Genomic DNA, 16,732 nt, shown 5'->3' on the forward strand with positions numbered 1-16,732 from the left:
CAATTACATGGCTGAGTGGTGCCTTTCTAACCCAACAAAAGGCAGATCCGGCTGGTTGGGATGGAAACGGAGACAGGGGGTGAGACAGAGCCGGGAGACAGGAGTGGGAGTGAGCTCTCACACACAAAGCCAAACATTACTACACACAAACACACAGAGGTGGTAAGGAGGTTTGCCCCCTCCTCATCATGACAACTCATGGATGTTTGCTTGGTATCTTCCTTCTCACAGTTAGATTATGAGAGTCTGTAGGTACCTGGAGGTTGAGCACAGATGGTAAGCAAGAGACTTTTAATGTTCTTTTTTGCTATTTTCTGTCTTTAGTTTAATAGAATACCGGTAAAATGCTAAAGAAGATGTTAACCTTTGGGCACATGTTGTACTCCTTTAGCAATCACTATCTGTCTATCTGTCTATATGCAGGACTCAAAGTAGGGCTTCATCATAGTACCATGATCATCTGTTATGTTGTGGAGGAATATACAGTGTAGCTGCAGAATGGGACCAGACTGTGCAAGTCGACTGAGTGTGATGTGAATAAAAAGGAGGCCCAGTCTGGCTGCTGTGATGAAATCACTTTAATGTTTAAATTGGTGCCAGAGAAGTGTCTGAACTTGCTGACCTGCTGTAAGGAAGTTGTTTTTGTTAAACCTTTCCCAGTGAATTAAGGCGTTAACTCAAAAGATAATAAGTCTTCATTTCATAGAAATGTATTTCATTTGTATTTGTATAGACAGATATTAATATTTTTAAACTCAAAAGCATATGCTGAATTATTTTTAAACCATCTTGTCCTGTGGTTCTCACAAGGGATCAAGAGGATTCCAGATTTCTGTTTTTAAAATTATAATTATGACTTGTCTAATCTTTGCTTATTGTCTATATTTGAATTGGACTTTGCACTGAGAATTTTGTGTCAAAACTACTATTTGCAAGATCAAGGGAAGTGAAAGTCACTGCTCACGACTGTGTCACAAGTAGGCATTATATTGTATTAAGAGTTAAAAAAAAACAGGCTGATCTGGTCTACCAGCTCCCATTACATGCTCCCTTAATTTTATTTCATTCAATTTAATAAACATTACATGTATCCGGCTCCATCTGGCACCGCTTATAGTTGTTGATCAAGTAAGACTGTTTTACTCAGAGACAGAATTTTGTAATTTAATCTGCAAATGTAATGTTTAGAATGACTGCAATGGAAGCTATTGAACTCAATAAGGACAATTTAAGTATTCAATAAGTCAGTCAGTTTATAGAGAGCCAGGTCTCATCATAACAAGTCAGATCAATCTTATTGTCCACACATATACATAATCGAACCCAGAACCTTCTTGTGCACAGTGCATACTCACAGTACAACATATAGTTAGTTGCCTGACTGTTGGTCAATATTATGTAATTGCAGAGTTCCACATATATTTTCAGTTTTACACCATGTCAGCTGTGACCAATCAGCCTCTTCCCTTTGACCGACTGGAGCGAGAGAAGCACATTCAGATGATCTTCAGAGCTTTCCAGAACCGTTGTGGGCCTTCGCGTGAGTGCCACACTCACTCACCTGGACCCAAACCCCATCAAACACCTCCTGACTGGGAATCTAATGAGCAGGTGTCAGCTCTGTCTCCTGGGAGGAAGATGGAGAACATGCTGCCACCGGGAAAAGTGAAGAGGCCATTGGTGGAGGCGCAGCAGTGGGCTGGAGGTGCTGCAGGATCACACTTTATGTCTGTGCTGGAAACAGTCAGTCAGATACATATCACTGCTAGACCAGAGCTTCAGGGTGAGTAGGATGGATTGCTTTTGTGTGTTTGTCTGTGAGAGATTTGTCTTTTTTTAAAGAATAAAGGTGTGTTATTGTAGGTCCACAGTGTGTTCCCAGGAGGATCTACAGCATCACCACAGCAGGCAAGAGGTCACAGTTATCTGTGGCTGTGGAAGGTACTGATCCCTGTTTAGCTAAAAACATGCATCCCTTTTAAAGATAAAGTGAATGATGGTGTTTTTTAACATAATCTCAATCTCTCCATCCTGTCAGAGAGTTCGTGTCTGTGCCTCCAGTGCTGTGGTCCAGCTCGGGCCTGTTACTTGCAGGGCTTTGACCATCGGGGCCATCTGGTCTTTTATTTTGAAAGGCCCCTTAGGGTGGACGCCTGCTGCCTCGGCTGTTGCCTGATGGAGATGAGAGCCTATACACCTCAAAAAAATCTTATTGGCACTGTATACCAGAGGTAGGACAGTCTGAATCCGTTTCTGTTTAAGTATTTTACTTAAATACAATAAGACATTTAAACTTATGCTCTGCTAAAATTCAAATGGAAATATTGTACTTTAAACTCCCTTACATTTATTCACATTGTCATAGCAGGAAACTTGCATGTATATTAATGATAGCTGCATTCCACTTAGGGGGGATTCAGCTATTGTGAGTGCTGGTTCAGTGTCACTGTTGTAAGTTTTAAATGTAATTTTTCCACATTTCTGTCATTTGGATGAATGAAATTTTAACCCCTATTAATCCCAACGATAAGAATCCTGCCCTGCAATCTCTAATACTTCACATTCTCAGACTGAATAACTTGTCATGTGAGCCTTTTTCCGTGTCACTCCCAGCCTCTGGCCACCCTGAGCCACTATAGTTACCCAGGCCTGTCTGTAAATAGCAGTGAGAGCCTTTACTGTTCCACCCAGCCGGGTGTAGTCTAAACCTGGAAGAGTTAATACACAAAACAGCTGTCTGCATGGAGACACACACCAACAGAGCTGCCCTGGACTGGGTGGGAAGGAATGCGGCATCCTTCATAATGGGAATGTTGGCTAATGGCACCCATGTCTCCTGAAATACTTCCTTCTTCATCTGGCCTAAATCTGACTCCAGGGTTAGCTGGGGTGCCTTTGTGTGTCAAATTTAGAGTTCTCCAGAAGCAACACTCGATGAAGTCGTGTCCAATTAAGACTGACCTGGCAGAGGTTTCAGTGACCATGGATCTACTTTGGTATAAATATTCTCTCAGTTGTTCTCAAATAAAGCATGCCCCAAATTTGAACTCATCTGACACCAAGCAAACAATGGTTTTGGTGCTGCAGAATCATGACAGCTGATAATGTGATCAACCAAGCATCAAGGCTGGGCTACACCAGCGTGTGAAGCTCTGGACAGTTTATCTGCGAGGTTAAAAAGTTGTGCAAAGTTGTTGTGTGTTGGTTGACTGTATTTTCAGGTGGAGCATGTTCACCCCTCTCCTGGAGGTGTGCGATGCAGAGGGAGCATCTACCATCAGAATCCAGGGCTCCTGCTGTCCATGCCGCTGCTTCTCCAACCAGCAATTCCAGGTAATCATTTTTAAAGCAACATTATATAGAAATTAGTATTTTTACAATTTAGTGCTCCCAGTTTCATGGTGAAATGTCACCGTCATAAATATGGACAGCTGTACATGTGCATTTGTTAGGATTATATTATTTATGATCAAAAACTAGCAACTACTTTGCAACCAAACATCAAGCAAGTGCAGACACAAGACATAGCAGCCAGCTAATATTATTTACTAGTCTTAACAACAAGAAGCCCAGCTCGGCATCTTTCATTTACCTTTCACGAAGATCTCGCCATTGACTAAAAGTCAGCCCAAAATGTACTCTTGTCTGGCGGCCTCTTGCTTAGTCACTCTAACATTAGTTAACAGCAGCTAAGGTTGGTAGCAGTTTACTTTACAGCAAACTGTAAATCATCAAGAGTTGATGCGGTGTATTCAGTATTTTTGCCTTTTAATCCCACACCAGATCGTCTCCAACATTGGTGAGAAAATGGGCACAATATGGAAGAAATGGCCTGGCTTCAATGATGAACATAACATGGACCATGAATATTTTGGGTTGGAGGGTGAGTTGTATATTAAGAAATCTAATAAAGTGGTTCCAAACTACATGTCATGTCTGCCTTTGTAAGTCAAAACAAAGCCAAAGTTGAATTATATAACAGACTGTCAGAGAATGAATGAATGATTAATAAAGCCTGATTCAAAGCAGAGGTTTTGAATTACCATATCAGAAAAAGCACAGGTGCTATTAATAACATTAATGGTGGCTTCATTCCAGTGATGAATGCAATATAATGCAGAAATTAATAAATGAGTGTTCACAAGCTAAAATTTCTGCTAAAAAAAAATCAAGTTTAGTGTCACTTCACATTTTTCCTTGTGCTCTGTAGATTGGGACTCACTATTGTAATTTATTTTAACAGCTGCCTTTTAAACCCTACTCCCATTTCTAAATCTATGTCACTCTTCCAGTACCGAGGAGTATGGAATCACACACTAAACTGCTGCTCCTGGCAGCCACGTTCTTGTTGGTAAGGATGTGAATTTCTATTCTAAACTTTGCAAGACGATACTGTTTATTGGTGTTAAAATGTAAAAAGCACAGGTGTTAATAATAAAATTGAGGATGGCTGAACTCAGTTCAGCTGCTTCAGTTTCGGGGTCTCTGGTATTGCACATGCTGTCACACTGTCTTACTGGGGCATCTTAATAGAACAGAGACATTGTTAATTTGCTTTTCCTACTGTGACATATCGAAATGCTTTCTGTGGATATGCCCTTTACCTGATTTCATTGTTTTCTCTACTACAGAATCACATGTTCTTTGAAATGAGCTGATTGCTGAAAAGTCGTGAGTCAACGGACATCGTTGAAAGTGGTGGAAAACACCAGCCACAGGCACATTATGGACTGCAACATGGAACTGTATTAACAGTAAAGACTGGTGTGGCTTTAAAACCATTTCAACATGAAATAAAGTGACACTGAACGAGCTTTAGCAGCAGATGCATATTTGACATTTATTGCTATAATCCATCAGGTGTACATCCGACAGTGGTTCTTCACTTTTGACACACACCTGCACCCATCAGCACACCACCAAACACGGGCAGCGTTGCAGTTTTTCACCAAACCACAGTTGCTTTCTTGAAATGGTTTAAAAAAAAAAAAAAAAAAAAAAAATGCTCCCGAGGAATTGATAAAAACAGACCCTGACCCTGGGCCCAATTTCATTTCTTTTACTACAAAATGGAAAAGGAGTGAAGGACACCGTTTCAGGACTCCTGTACACCTTTGTTGAGGACATTAAAGCAAAGCCCATCCCTTGGATTCATTAAAGGCGGATAAAGACAAAAGGAAAAAACTGGTACGGGTTGGGCTCGAGGCCAGGCACAGTGATTTAGGCAGCTTGGCAGTCCATTCTTAAGATGCCGGTTATACAACCTTCTGCCCAGCACAGGATGGTCCTCATCCTTTGGGATTCAACTTCCAGGTCAAAGACAGAGAATCATTGCTGATTCTGTTAAGTGATCTTTGACGTGGACTGTATTTACAAATATATCATACACAATAATAGTAATTATTCTAGTTCGAAATGACCAGAGGAATTGTAGTTAAAATACAGCACTGTAATAAAATAACATCTACCTGCAACCCTGTTTGAGTCCCAATGAAACAAGATTAACACAAACTGATCTTGACAGCAGGAAATGTGATGTTATGTTAAGCAATAAAATCTGATCTAGTATTTAACAGATTGGTTTTGTCGTATTTTGTCAAGTACACTTTGTTAACAGCTAATGACCAGATCAGAAAACACCAGTCACGTGGCCTCCCTCTGGTGGCAAGTTAACAGATGTTACAACTTGCATTAAAAAAGAAAATTTAAAAAAAAGAAAACTGGAGGCTTCGTTCTTCTCTGGTTGATTAAAAATAACGCATATTTCTCTCTTCGGCTTGGTTCAGCGTTCTGTTGACAGGCTTCTTCTCTTCATTTCCAATTAGAGACTAGAAGGAATGGTCTTCGTGCCTCTGTTCCTGTCTTCATACTACACAGTACCAATCCACGTAGAGGTATCCTTTCCTGGACTCGTCTTCCCCCAACACATCAGATATACACACACCTGTAACACCACAGACAGAGACAAGCAACGTTACCATGAGACAGAGCACGTCAGAGAATTTCTCTCACTTGTAAAACTGATGTAGGAACAGTTCTTACTCTTGCAGAGGTTCTCTGTTTGAGGGGCTAACGTCCTCCACTAGCATTCACCAGACCATGGAAGTCTTCCCAGGCTCTGTGCACAAAAAAAGGATGCAGCACTTCACCATTCACACTAAACAAAACAAGCGGTTTAGATATTTATGGGATTTTCAGTGGGGAAGTCACAAATGTATCATTTTGCCACAAAAGCACATGAAATATGATGGAGGTGCACACATGGCTGAATTTTACTTGCATCTCGTTTGTAATATATAAATCAAACAACACTGAAAAACTTCATGCTGTTTTCTGTATATGTTGTTTTGTGTATATGTTGTAATGATTAGGGATGCACCGAAATGAAAATTGGCCGAAACCGAAGCCGAATAAAAATGAAATGGTTGGCCGAATACCAAAACCGAATATGAAATGAGGTTGTTAAATTTTTCACTATTTTTTTACTATTGCATAAATAGCCTATAATAAATTTGTAGACTTGTTTTTTCAAAGAAAGTAAATGTTTATTTAATATTCTTCAAATATTCCAGTAGAATTTCCAGTTAGTATAATTATTATTTCATTTATACTGTTAGAAAGCCCATGTTGTTTTAATCACTGTTAATTTGTTCTTGAAAGAAATACTATTTAGTTTTATTAATACTATTTAGTTTTATTATATTTCCGGTGAATTTCCATTTTTCCCACGTTTCAATTGCGTCACGCCACTATTCGGCTTTACTATTCGGCCACTTCACCGAAAGCTGAAATGCACTTTTGGGCCATTTTCGGCCGAAAATTTTCGGTGGTGAATTTTCGGTGCATCCCTGGTAATGATGTTAATCATAAATGCCAAACAAAATTAATAGCATACTCCAAAGCAGCACTGCAACTAACGATTAATGTTTTTACATCTGTTATTAGTCCAATCAAAACTCCAAAACCTAAAATGATTCAAATTAGACTCACAGAAGCCGAAACAAGCAAACATTTCAAATTTGTGCTTGTTAAAAAGCAATAAATTATGATCTGTTCTGTTTAAATCATGAGAACCATCAACACTGTTTTATAGAAATTGACTGTTGAAGCAACATTCATGCATTGTAGTTTAGGAATAATCCCACAGTGCCTCCTAGGTGAGAAGATTTTGTGAGCAATGCCTACATTTGTGTGTGAGATAGAGAGGTTGAAGAGAAAATAATAAAACGAAGAGACATACATACTTAATGCTGTCTGTGTGAGTCTTGTACTCCATGATGGTGTTGGGAGGCAGGTTGAGGACTCGGCGCAGGGTGTCTCTGATGCGGGCAGTGGTCGCCTGGTCACTAGCAGTTTTGTTCCAGATGGAGATGATGTCCTCCTGGAGACGAGAAGCAGAGATGGCATGTGTGAGTGTGCTGAAGGAGGCAGCGTGTTTTGAGGTGAAAAACAGGTGTGGGTCTGTTTGTGAGTTTTACCTGGAAGCGTACTGACACCACAGCCCCGCAGATCTCCTCTCCTACCATGAACTGCTCCCCAAGCATGGCCAGGATCAGGTTCTCCCAGCACCGGGATGCCAGACCTTTCCTAAGCCGAATGATCCACTTCCCACCCATCTTATTGGCATCGTCCTAAACACAACACAGGCAAGATTTCAGAATAACTCGATAAAAAAGATCAAATGCATTACAAAACAAGTACCCACCTCCCACATGGGTTTAATCCCCTCCTTGAAGAGGTGGAAGTCACTATGGCCTGTTAGGTCACCTGGCCGGATCATGTGACTATAGAAACGCCAGAACTGCTCCACCTTGCGAAGGAAAAGAAATGTTTTATCATCAAGTATGGAAGAATGAGTCAGCGTGATCTTATATTCTTAGATCAGGTTTGTGTCTGACTGAGGCGATACCCGCCTGCGTGAGGTCATAAAGATCAACATACCGAGGCGAAGCTGCCAATCTGTTTAATGTTCTGTTCGTAGCTCTGAGTACTGGCTGGTCTCCCTGGGGTGCGTCTGGAGTACCAGAAGGTGTAGTTGTATTGAAGAGGATGCTCTCCTGCCCCCGGCACCACCATCTGTAGTAAACAAGACAGTGACTTAGCTCCCTGCAATTAACTTGGAGGCTTCTGTAAACACATGAGTCACTCTTTAATAGGATAATCACCTTTTTCTTGGAGATGCTCTGTTCCTTGTCTTCGTCCTCGTTTTTTTCCTTCTCACTGTCTTTCGGTGAGCCTTGGTCCTGATCGTGGTCTCCACTGTCATCATCTTTCAGACTGAATTTGACAGGAACAGGAAGCAAAACAAATGTTACATTTGAGTTAAGGGCCGGTGACAACTCGCTACAACAAACAAAAAAAACAAAGGTGTTGAGTCAACCTGGTGATTTTGGAGGCTGTTGAACCGTACTGTGTTACAGTGACGGGTATTTCTAATATTTACTGTGTCTTCATTAATATAAATACATTTTAGCTCGGTAACGTTGCAGCTACTAAGCTGTCAGCTGAGTGTGTTTATCTGTGTTCACTGTAAAGCTGTATGCTTGTAATTACGCACACGTACAAACCAGCACTGCACGCACACTGCCATGAACGTAAATAGCCTACAACACACAGTCAGCTATGTGCCCGTACTCCAAGGCCATGGGAGTCCAGTCTGAGCCCGACACTGCGCGCACCTTCCACCGCCTCCCAGCAACTACCACACCGAGGATTCGGGGCCTGTCCGGCTTCCGCCATGCTAAGCTAAAGGTAGCAACACAGCTCATTCCCCTTCATAAAATGCTACATAACGTATGTTTTCTCTCCCATTCGTTAGAAATGCACCCGTGTGTGTGAACCTAGCTTTCATGCGGGGTTATAACCGCAGACAGAGCATGCAGGACCATGCAATAAAGCTGACACACCTCTCTTTTAACACGCAACAGCTTTCATTAACCACACGCTTTGCCCTGTAGATTTGCAGCCACTGCATGAGAGAGTCCACTCCCTGCTGGATATGCCACAGAAACTTTAGGATTTACTCACGCGTCAAATTTGTTGTTCATTATTTTCTAGGTGGGAGTCTTTCGGAGTCCGACCACAGCCTCCTGAATTCCGCAGGAACGGCGGCGCGCACCTCACGTGTACGCGCACGGCATGAGCGTGGTCAGCTCAGGAGTGACACACAGAAGATTTAAAGCTTTCTGCCACATTTATTCCCTGGACACATGCATGATGCAAACATATAAAAGGTGGGGAAAAATATGAGACACGTCATGTTTTAACATTTTATTCATCATATCTCATACAGCTGACTCCCATACATAATAAATAAAGAGTCCAGTACCACTCAAATCAGTTAATTACAGCTTTGTAAAAGAAACTCTGTGACTTCGACACACAGACGTGGGTGCGAGCAGGCAGATACACACACACACACACACACACACACACACACACACACACACACACACAACACACAACGCAAAAAAAAAAAGGACTGGCAGCTTCTTCATATGAATCGGCCACCTCTGATATGCCGCAGGCCGCGTTTCATCCCTTCCATCCCGTCCGCTTGTCATCTTGTTCTCGCGGCAACTTCAAAAGCGCGGCTCTGTTCAGGTCCAAGCAGAGCTGTGGACCGAGTCTGGGGGGTGGGGGGCAAAAACAGGGGCTGTGATGGAGGATGGAGTCAGGAAGTAAGTGGACTTCTTTAGGTCCAGCTTGACTTTAGTGTTAGTCAGGATGGTGAGCAGGTTTAAGGGAAGAGGGGCTGAGGAAAACCCTGTGTCTGGGTTAACAGAAGTTAGGTAAGGAGCAGAGTGTCTGTGGGTGAGGCATAGGAGGAAAGCTCTGGCATGGTGGGGTATGGCACGGTATGGTGTGGTGTGGTTTGGTTGGCTCTGCTGTCGGAGACCATCCCCTCGTCCCTTGCCCCCTGTGCCTCTGTGAGGACCTTCATGAGAGGGCCCTTTGTTCCAGGCCGGCAGGCGCACCAGTGAGTGAATGAGCAAGAGCAGCGGCGGCCCTCTTCAATGGCGGCTGTTTGTTTACACCAGCCAGTCCCGTCATACTTCATTAGCAGCCCAGCCCACCGACAACCTCTGATGTCCTAATCGCCGATGAGTGTGTGGCTGCCCATCAGCCCTGAGCCTCAGCGGTTCAGGATAAAAGGGGTCTCCAGGATCCCCGACACAAACATTCCCACTAAATCTGCCTGCCTGCCTGCCTTCTCAGCCACTGGTGGTATGCATACATACATACATACACATACATCCACAGACATACATCCTCCATGGTGAGGGTGGATGGGAGAACTGTTTTCCTTTCATCGTGGGCCAAGAGGCACAGGGAGGTGAGGCGACGTCAGTGGAGCAGCAACAGTCCCAGAGAACTAGCTCTGCATCACAGAGATGTGAGAGATCTGCCGCCCAGAAAGACACATGACGGATTATTATTCAGTGCTGCCATCTTCTGACCTCGGTCACACTTAAAAATACAGATTTATGGTAGACATAAGGGATTTTTTAGCACAACATAATAGGATTTTGTGTTGGTTTTACGGTTTAATCCTAAAAAAGGCTTTTTTAGTTTTAACTGTATTAGTATTATTACAAACTATTCATCATGTTTTCCACTATAGCCTAATTTTTGTGATGATATTTTGTGACTGTGACATGTTTTTGATGCTCATGTTTCATTGTGTTGTGCTTTTATTTTGAAGTTTCTGTGTTAAAGGTGCAGCATCCTTCAGAGGCTGGCTATCTACAGTATGTGTCTAGTTCTCATTGGATGACTGATAAAAGTTCAGCCCCATTGTGGAGTACATATAGGTTGTATTTTTACACATTCTGTAAACAGCATGTTGGATGCCCTGTGTTACTGGTGAAATAAAACCAGCTAGTGTTGCTGAGTTTTTCAATGAACTGACCTCCTGAATGGCACTTCCCAGCCTCTCCTGACTTTTCACCACTTTCCTGAAAGAGAAACACATCCATTATTATTTCTGATACCTGAATGATACATGAAGCTACTGCATAATCATGTTGTACTTTAGACAAAGGAACAGAGCCGACCTGTGTATTCTGCGAGCCAGACTGAGGGTGAAGTTTGCAGAGCAGTCAGGCTGATAAGTGGACGGCACTATGGTGTAAGCTCCAGGAGAAAGACAGCAGGCTAGACTGACATCCTGGGTGTAGCAGTGAGGGACACAACTGGCCACGGGATCCTCGTCCCTGGGTAATGTCTGCTCAGATTCTCCATCTCGGAACTGGAAAGACAGAGAAGATCAAATGCTGCAAATGACTTAAAGAAGGGAATGTTCACAAAGGCAAACAACCCACAACTCAAAATGACACTGGTGTTGTCCCTACATGTTTGACTGACCTTATAAATGTGGAAGCCAATAGGTTGCAGGTCAGTTTCAGGGTGGCTCTGGTGCAGGGTTATCCTGACATTAACTCCTGATGTCACCGCTGACTCATCACACACTGTAAAAGGGAAGCGCGGGTTCTGCCAGTGAGACAGGAAGTTTCTGCTTCCTCCGGCCGTCCTTCCCTCCACCCACGAGCCCCGGAAATAACTGGTGTCCCACTCTCCATCTGTTGTTAATGGCAGTGAAGGTGCTGGGATTTTCAGGGCACTGAGGAGGAAACCAACATTGTTATGTCATTAATAATTAAATTAGGAACGTAGTAAATTTTCTGATCACGGCACTTTCACAAGGTGAAACACGGAAGTTGGAAAATCCATTCTAGTGGACAGTGTGTTGGGGAACAGCTGGAAGTGTGACTTCGACAGTCTAAAATGATTAAAAAGTTGAATTTATTAGTTGATCCTTTTAAAACTTTTTTTTTTTAATTGACCAGCAGATGTCGCCATTTATTCATATTCATGGGACATCAGGGAGTTAGGAAAGTTTGTGTGCAGCATTTTTAGATAGCTAAGATAGTACTGTTGACTTTCTCCAGGCACTCACCTGAGAGATGTGAAAGAGGAAGAAAAGACCCTGATGAGAAAGCGGGCCTCAGCTCCTGGCTGGTATGTGCTGGCGATCAGCAGGTAGTACCCAGACTCGAGCTGTCCATGGAGGACTACCTCTCTCTCGTACGCGTGGCAGTGAGTAGAAGCACAAGGGGGTTTGTTCAACATCCGGCTTAGATTAAAACGCTTCTTCTCCACCTGATGACAGAAAAACACCAGCAACATGATGCAAACAAGTTCAAACGAGTACGAATGTTGTTCTCCTTCCATAACTGAGGGCGCAGACCTTCCACATGTGTAGAGCGATAGCCTGGTAATGCTGGTGCTTTGTGTTCTTGCTATCCTCTAGTGGCTTTTGTGCATATTTCTCCGTGCTTCTCCATTTTCTATGCTGTAGCAGGGATACCAGCACCTCTCCTCTCTCACACACTTTGAGCCAAAACTTTGGGTTGCTGCCGTAATTGCTGCTGTTCCGGCTGCCACCCGCTGAGTGGCCTTTTATCCACCGACCAGCCAGCTGATGGTTGTGTGTCAGCAGATTTCCTGTCGGGAAAAGAGGAGAGTTGTCAGTTGTCGACACTGTGGAGGTCGCAGTCACTCTAAGTTTAAAACTTTCATTAGCTTAATAAGGGAATTACCGGTATAGATGCTCTTTAGGTGCCCCTCATCACTGATGGGGTAGCCCACTGTGACATCATCAAATTGGGAAAGGAATTCGGTCTCATCCAACCAGAATTCGCCCTCAGCCACCCTGGCTTGTAAGTCCAAAGCAGAAACAGGGTCGACAGAACTCCAACCAGCACCACTGCGGAGAAATACATGTATTAAGTGAAGGCATCCAAGGGCTAGAGGGTGGATATTTGGATTCAGAACTCTCTAGAGGTTACACACACTTGTATCTATGACATATCAGGAGGCATATATGCCTACCTCCCTATCCAGTCCCCACCCCAGCAGCATCTTCCCCAGGGGTTTCTGATCCTGAGCAGCAGTACTTCACTCTCTGACACCGTCTTCACAGCCAACCATTCCATGACGGTCAGCGCATGGTACTCACCCAGCTCACTGGCACCTGAAACAGTCAGCAAGGTCATCAGGGCATGTGATACAGGATCAAAACAACTTGTATCTGCAAGAAAGCTTCTTTTTTCTGACCTCCGGGGCTGCTGTGAGTGGAGCAGCTGATTGCACACTGGTCTTTCACTGGGTACAGGAGGTTGAGGTCCAGCCTTCTCCTCCTGACCTGGTCACTGTCCTGTTCTGGTCTCTGCTCCTCCTCTGACCCAAAGTCTCCCAAGCTCCAGCGCTCCGCCAGGCCCCCAGTCAAATCCACCAGGGCCTCGGACACCTGCCCTGCCCAAAGTCGCTCATAGGAGCTGTGAAGCCTAAAGAAGGAAAGGAAATGGAATTTCCAAACTTGATCAAATCTGCTGCTGGGAATGTTTTAAAAGGTAAGTGAAACCTTCCAAAAACTCTGACCAGAGCTATCTTCTAAATCAAGTTCAAGGTCAAGGTCAAGCTGAGAGATAAGAGGAGTTTCTGTGCCCCCTCATCCAGCAGGTTCTCATGGATCGTGGCTGCTGCTGTGGTCCTGCATGACGTCCACTACACATATTATTCCTGTCATTGCTACCATATCTCCAATTACAGTTTATAGTTAGTTAATGTTTTGCTGCTGCTGTGCATCTGTCTCTCCCTATCTCTCTCTATTTATCTGTCTAATATTGAATTGAATTAAGAAAGGGAAATTCCACAGGTTACTTACTTAGCATAGGCCTTCTCCAACAGGGCTACCCAAAAGGCAGTGGGAGAGTGGCAGCGTGAGAAGCAGAGAGTGGAATTGATACAGGGCAAGCGGTCATCAATTGTCACCTCTGTCCAGTCTCCCTGCTGCCAAAACCGAAACTGGAAGGAGCCCCTGTACCTGCTGTCAGCCCACTGGGGCTGGTCTGGAGGGAACACCTACAGACAGTCACAGACTAAGTCAGTACAACAGTGTAGGACATCAAATAGATAACGTGCTTGTTCAGAGCAAACATAGGCTACCTTGTTCAGTAGGTGTTTGTTCTTAAGCAAGAAGGCACAGGCACAAAGAAACCAGCAGTCTCCCAATAAGCCTTGCTTTGCATGACCCAGGTTGATGTTGTCAGGGAAGAGAACTGGCGACTGGCAGATCTCCTGGAGGTATGAACCAGATATAAAAGGAGGAGATATGCTGACTTACAGATAACATGCGATAAAGCTGGGAATTTAGTTTTGGGAAGTTTAATAAGCATAGACAAAGAAAACTCAATAAATCTAAATAAACAGCTTGACCCAGACGTTGTTATCATGGAGGCCAGGCCTTCTTACTGTATTGTTTTGTCACACAACATTGTGTCAAGATTAAAGATATCAAACACGTGACGGTGGGAAATTCTTCTTTAGCAGAACTAATCCACCTGTGACAGGCGATGCGACTCACGATCTCTGGTCACGAGCCAGAGATGTAGATAAAAAAACCCGGAACAAAAGCTCGTGGAATTTACTGCAGCCCTTCTCCTTTACCCATGACACCTCGAGTCTAACCTGTGGCCGTAGCCAGATGATGTCACCCTGCAGCCTGGCGATGGGCGTGGAGCTGTCACAGAACAGGGACGTGTCCTCAGAGGGGAAGTCCGGGTCCTCAAACAGAGCCTCGCCTCCACTCGGACTCTCTGTCCTGCACTCTTCTTTCATGGCTTCTGTTTCTTTTCCAACCTGGTTCGTACCTCAACGGGTGAAATCTCAGCCAGCTGTCACCATCCTCACTGCCACCTTCACACCTGTACTGCACCTAAAAACAAAAGTAACAAGACCACACATATAATATATATATATATATTATATATATATATATAATATTATATATTATATATATATACACTCATATATATATATATATATATATATATAGATATATATATATAATACCACTCATATATATATATATATTATATACACACACCACACATATATATATATATATATATATATATATATATATATATATATATATATATATATATATATATATATATATTCTGAATATCTGGGGTGTTGTGTCATGTATTCCGAGAAAACTATCGTTCACCTTCCCTCATGTGGCAAAATATACATTTAATATGTTAATGTTTCATTTGTAGAAGTTATATATATATATAATATATATATATATATTATATATATATATATATATCTATATATATATATATATAGTGTTACATCATTGTAGGGTTATCTTGTGGGGAAAACATGCTTGATAAGCACAAATCCATATTTTAATGGTCAGGTTACCCACTTATTAAAACAACCGTGATAACAGGGGAATACAAAGAAAAGCTGAATGAGTATGTCGTTACAATCAGAGCAGGTGAGTGTGTGTCTCTGTCCCGTGTCTCTGTGTCTCACCTGTCTCCTCTTTGAAGCATCTGTCCTCGCGCAGGTTTCATCTTTTATAACAGCAGCTAACCGTTAGCTTCAGCTAGCTTGCACTGCACAGACGTGTCTCCGCTTCATCATATCACGGTTTGTAGAAACACCAGCACGGTCACGACCCGATCATTATCGACAAAACATGACAGATTTCGCTCTGACTGTCAGTTCCGAATAACACAGACAACATTTCATCCCGCTGAGTGTGAAAACACGCAGTCTCTTCCGCCTGGACATCCAGCAGCTGAGCTCATTCATAAAGTGAATCCTTCCTGAGCTGAACACTACCGCCACCTACCGGCGGAGCTGGGAACTACACGCGTGATTTGTTTGTATATTCTGACCCTTTCTGACTCAAGTAAAAGTACTAAAACTGCGGTATTAGTACTTTTACTTTACTGTGAAAACACTACACTACAAGTAAAAGTCCTGCACTCAAAACCTTACCAAAGTAAAAGTACTAGGGTTAAATATTACCAGCAACGTTTAAAGTATCAAAACTGTTTGCCTGTTTGTTTGTTTGTTGTTGTTTTTGTCTATTGTAGAGGCTGACTGATACTTCTGTCTGTTCGTTGTGGGGTTTTGCCCTTTTATTCTTCTGTAGTGTATATTACACTTTCTGCTGCTGTAACAAGTAAATTTCCCCATTGTGGGATCAATAAAGTATAATCTAATCTAATCTAATCTAATCTAATCTAGTAAAGTACTCAGCAGAAAAATTGTCCCTGTCAGTGTTATATGTACTACACATATGTATTATCTACACTTATACTATCCAGTGTGATCAGATATAACAAGAACAATACTTTTTATGAAGCTTGTAATGTTTCAGTTTTTGTTGACACTGTCAGAGGTGTATTAATGTAACTATTATGTTTACTATTGAGGTTGTACTTTGCAGTAGTATTAAACTGGACTGCGTTATATTGAGAGGTGCTTCTAATATTTTGCCCGCACTGTTTACATACACAAGAGGGCCATATCTTATCTTATCTTATCTTATCTTATCTTATCTTATCTTATCTTATCTTATCTTATCTTATCTTATCTTATCTTATCTTATCTTATGATTATTATTACTGCTGCTAAGGTTAATTTCAGCTACTTTACACTGTTAGGTTAGGTTAGGTTAGGTTAGGTTAGGTTAGGTTAGGTTAGGTTAGGGGGAAAAAATTATATAGATAGTAGAGAACTATCTAATCAAAGCTCTGGCACTAGACAAATTGAAATATTACTTTTGCTTCCTTTATTCCTTCTATATAATAAAATCATCAACAAATATAAGAATAAAACCATCATAGTGATCAGAATGAAC

At 42.4% G+C, this 16,732-nt stretch overlaps 3 protein-coding genes across 8 annotated transcripts; 1 reads left to right on the forward strand and 2 right to left on the reverse strand.

Moving 5' to 3' along the window:
* Positions 1-120: 120 nt before the first annotated feature.
* Positions 121-5,003, forward strand: LOC104935095 (phospholipid scramblase family member 5). Of its 2 annotated transcripts, none has more exons than XM_019262063.2 (8): positions 121-276; positions 1,409-1,783; positions 1,864-1,941; positions 2,039-2,231; positions 3,222-3,333; positions 3,784-3,883; positions 4,293-4,351; positions 4,632-5,003. In XM_019262063.2, exons 2-8 carry the CDS (start codon positions 1,438-1,440, stop codon positions 4,656-4,658), a joined length of 915 nt encoding a protein of 304 aa, XP_019117608.1. In that variant the 5' UTR covers positions 121-276; positions 1,409-1,437; the 3' UTR covers positions 4,659-5,003. The 2 variants fall into 2 exon arrangements, with proteins under 2 accessions (XP_019117608.1, XP_010749193.2); XM_010750891.3 differs by having other exon boundaries at positions 1,429-1,783.
* eif4e2 (eukaryotic translation initiation factor 4E family member 2) lies at positions 4,815-9,163 on the reverse strand. 5 transcript variants are annotated; one of them, XM_010750893.3, is made up of 8 exons: positions 9,028-9,163; positions 8,166-8,277; positions 7,942-8,076; positions 7,706-7,810; positions 7,479-7,631; positions 7,245-7,381; positions 6,043-6,118; positions 4,815-5,944 (listed from the first exon to the last, which is right to left on the reverse strand). In XM_010750893.3, the coding sequence occupies exons 1-7, from the start codon at positions 9,045-9,047 to the stop codon at positions 6,070-6,072; spliced, it is 711 nt and encodes a 236-aa protein (XP_010749195.1). In that variant the 5' UTR covers positions 9,048-9,163; the 3' UTR covers positions 4,815-5,944; positions 6,043-6,069. The 5 variants fall into 5 exon arrangements, with proteins under 5 accessions (XP_010749195.1, XP_019117609.2, XP_027141286.1 ...); XM_019262064.2 differs by having other exon boundaries at positions 6,043-6,157; XM_027285485.1 differs by lacking the exon at positions 9,028-9,163 and adding an exon at positions 8,907-9,017.
* Positions 9,164-9,257: 94 nt separating this feature from the next.
* On the reverse strand, positions 9,258-15,684 carry capn10 (calpain 10). Its single transcript, XM_010750895.3, has 13 exons — positions 15,394-15,684; positions 14,533-14,779; positions 14,011-14,142; positions 13,730-13,926; positions 13,120-13,349; positions 12,895-13,036; positions 12,603-12,769; positions 12,251-12,507; positions 11,960-12,162; positions 11,368-11,623; positions 11,058-11,251; positions 10,913-10,958; positions 9,258-10,405 (listed from the first exon to the last, which is right to left on the reverse strand). The coding sequence occupies exons 2-13, from the start codon at positions 14,680-14,682 to the stop codon at positions 10,376-10,378; spliced, it is 2,004 nt and encodes a 667-aa protein (XP_010749197.2). The 5' UTR covers positions 14,683-14,779; positions 15,394-15,684; the 3' UTR covers positions 9,258-10,375.
* Between the last annotated feature and the right edge of the window lie 1,048 nt (positions 15,685-16,732).

This window comes from Larimichthys crocea, chromosome XII (genome assembly GCF_000972845.2).
Source record: "Larimichthys crocea isolate SSNF chromosome XII, L_crocea_2.0, whole genome shotgun sequence".
NCBI lineage: Eukaryota > Metazoa > Chordata > Actinopteri > Sciaenidae > Larimichthys > Larimichthys crocea.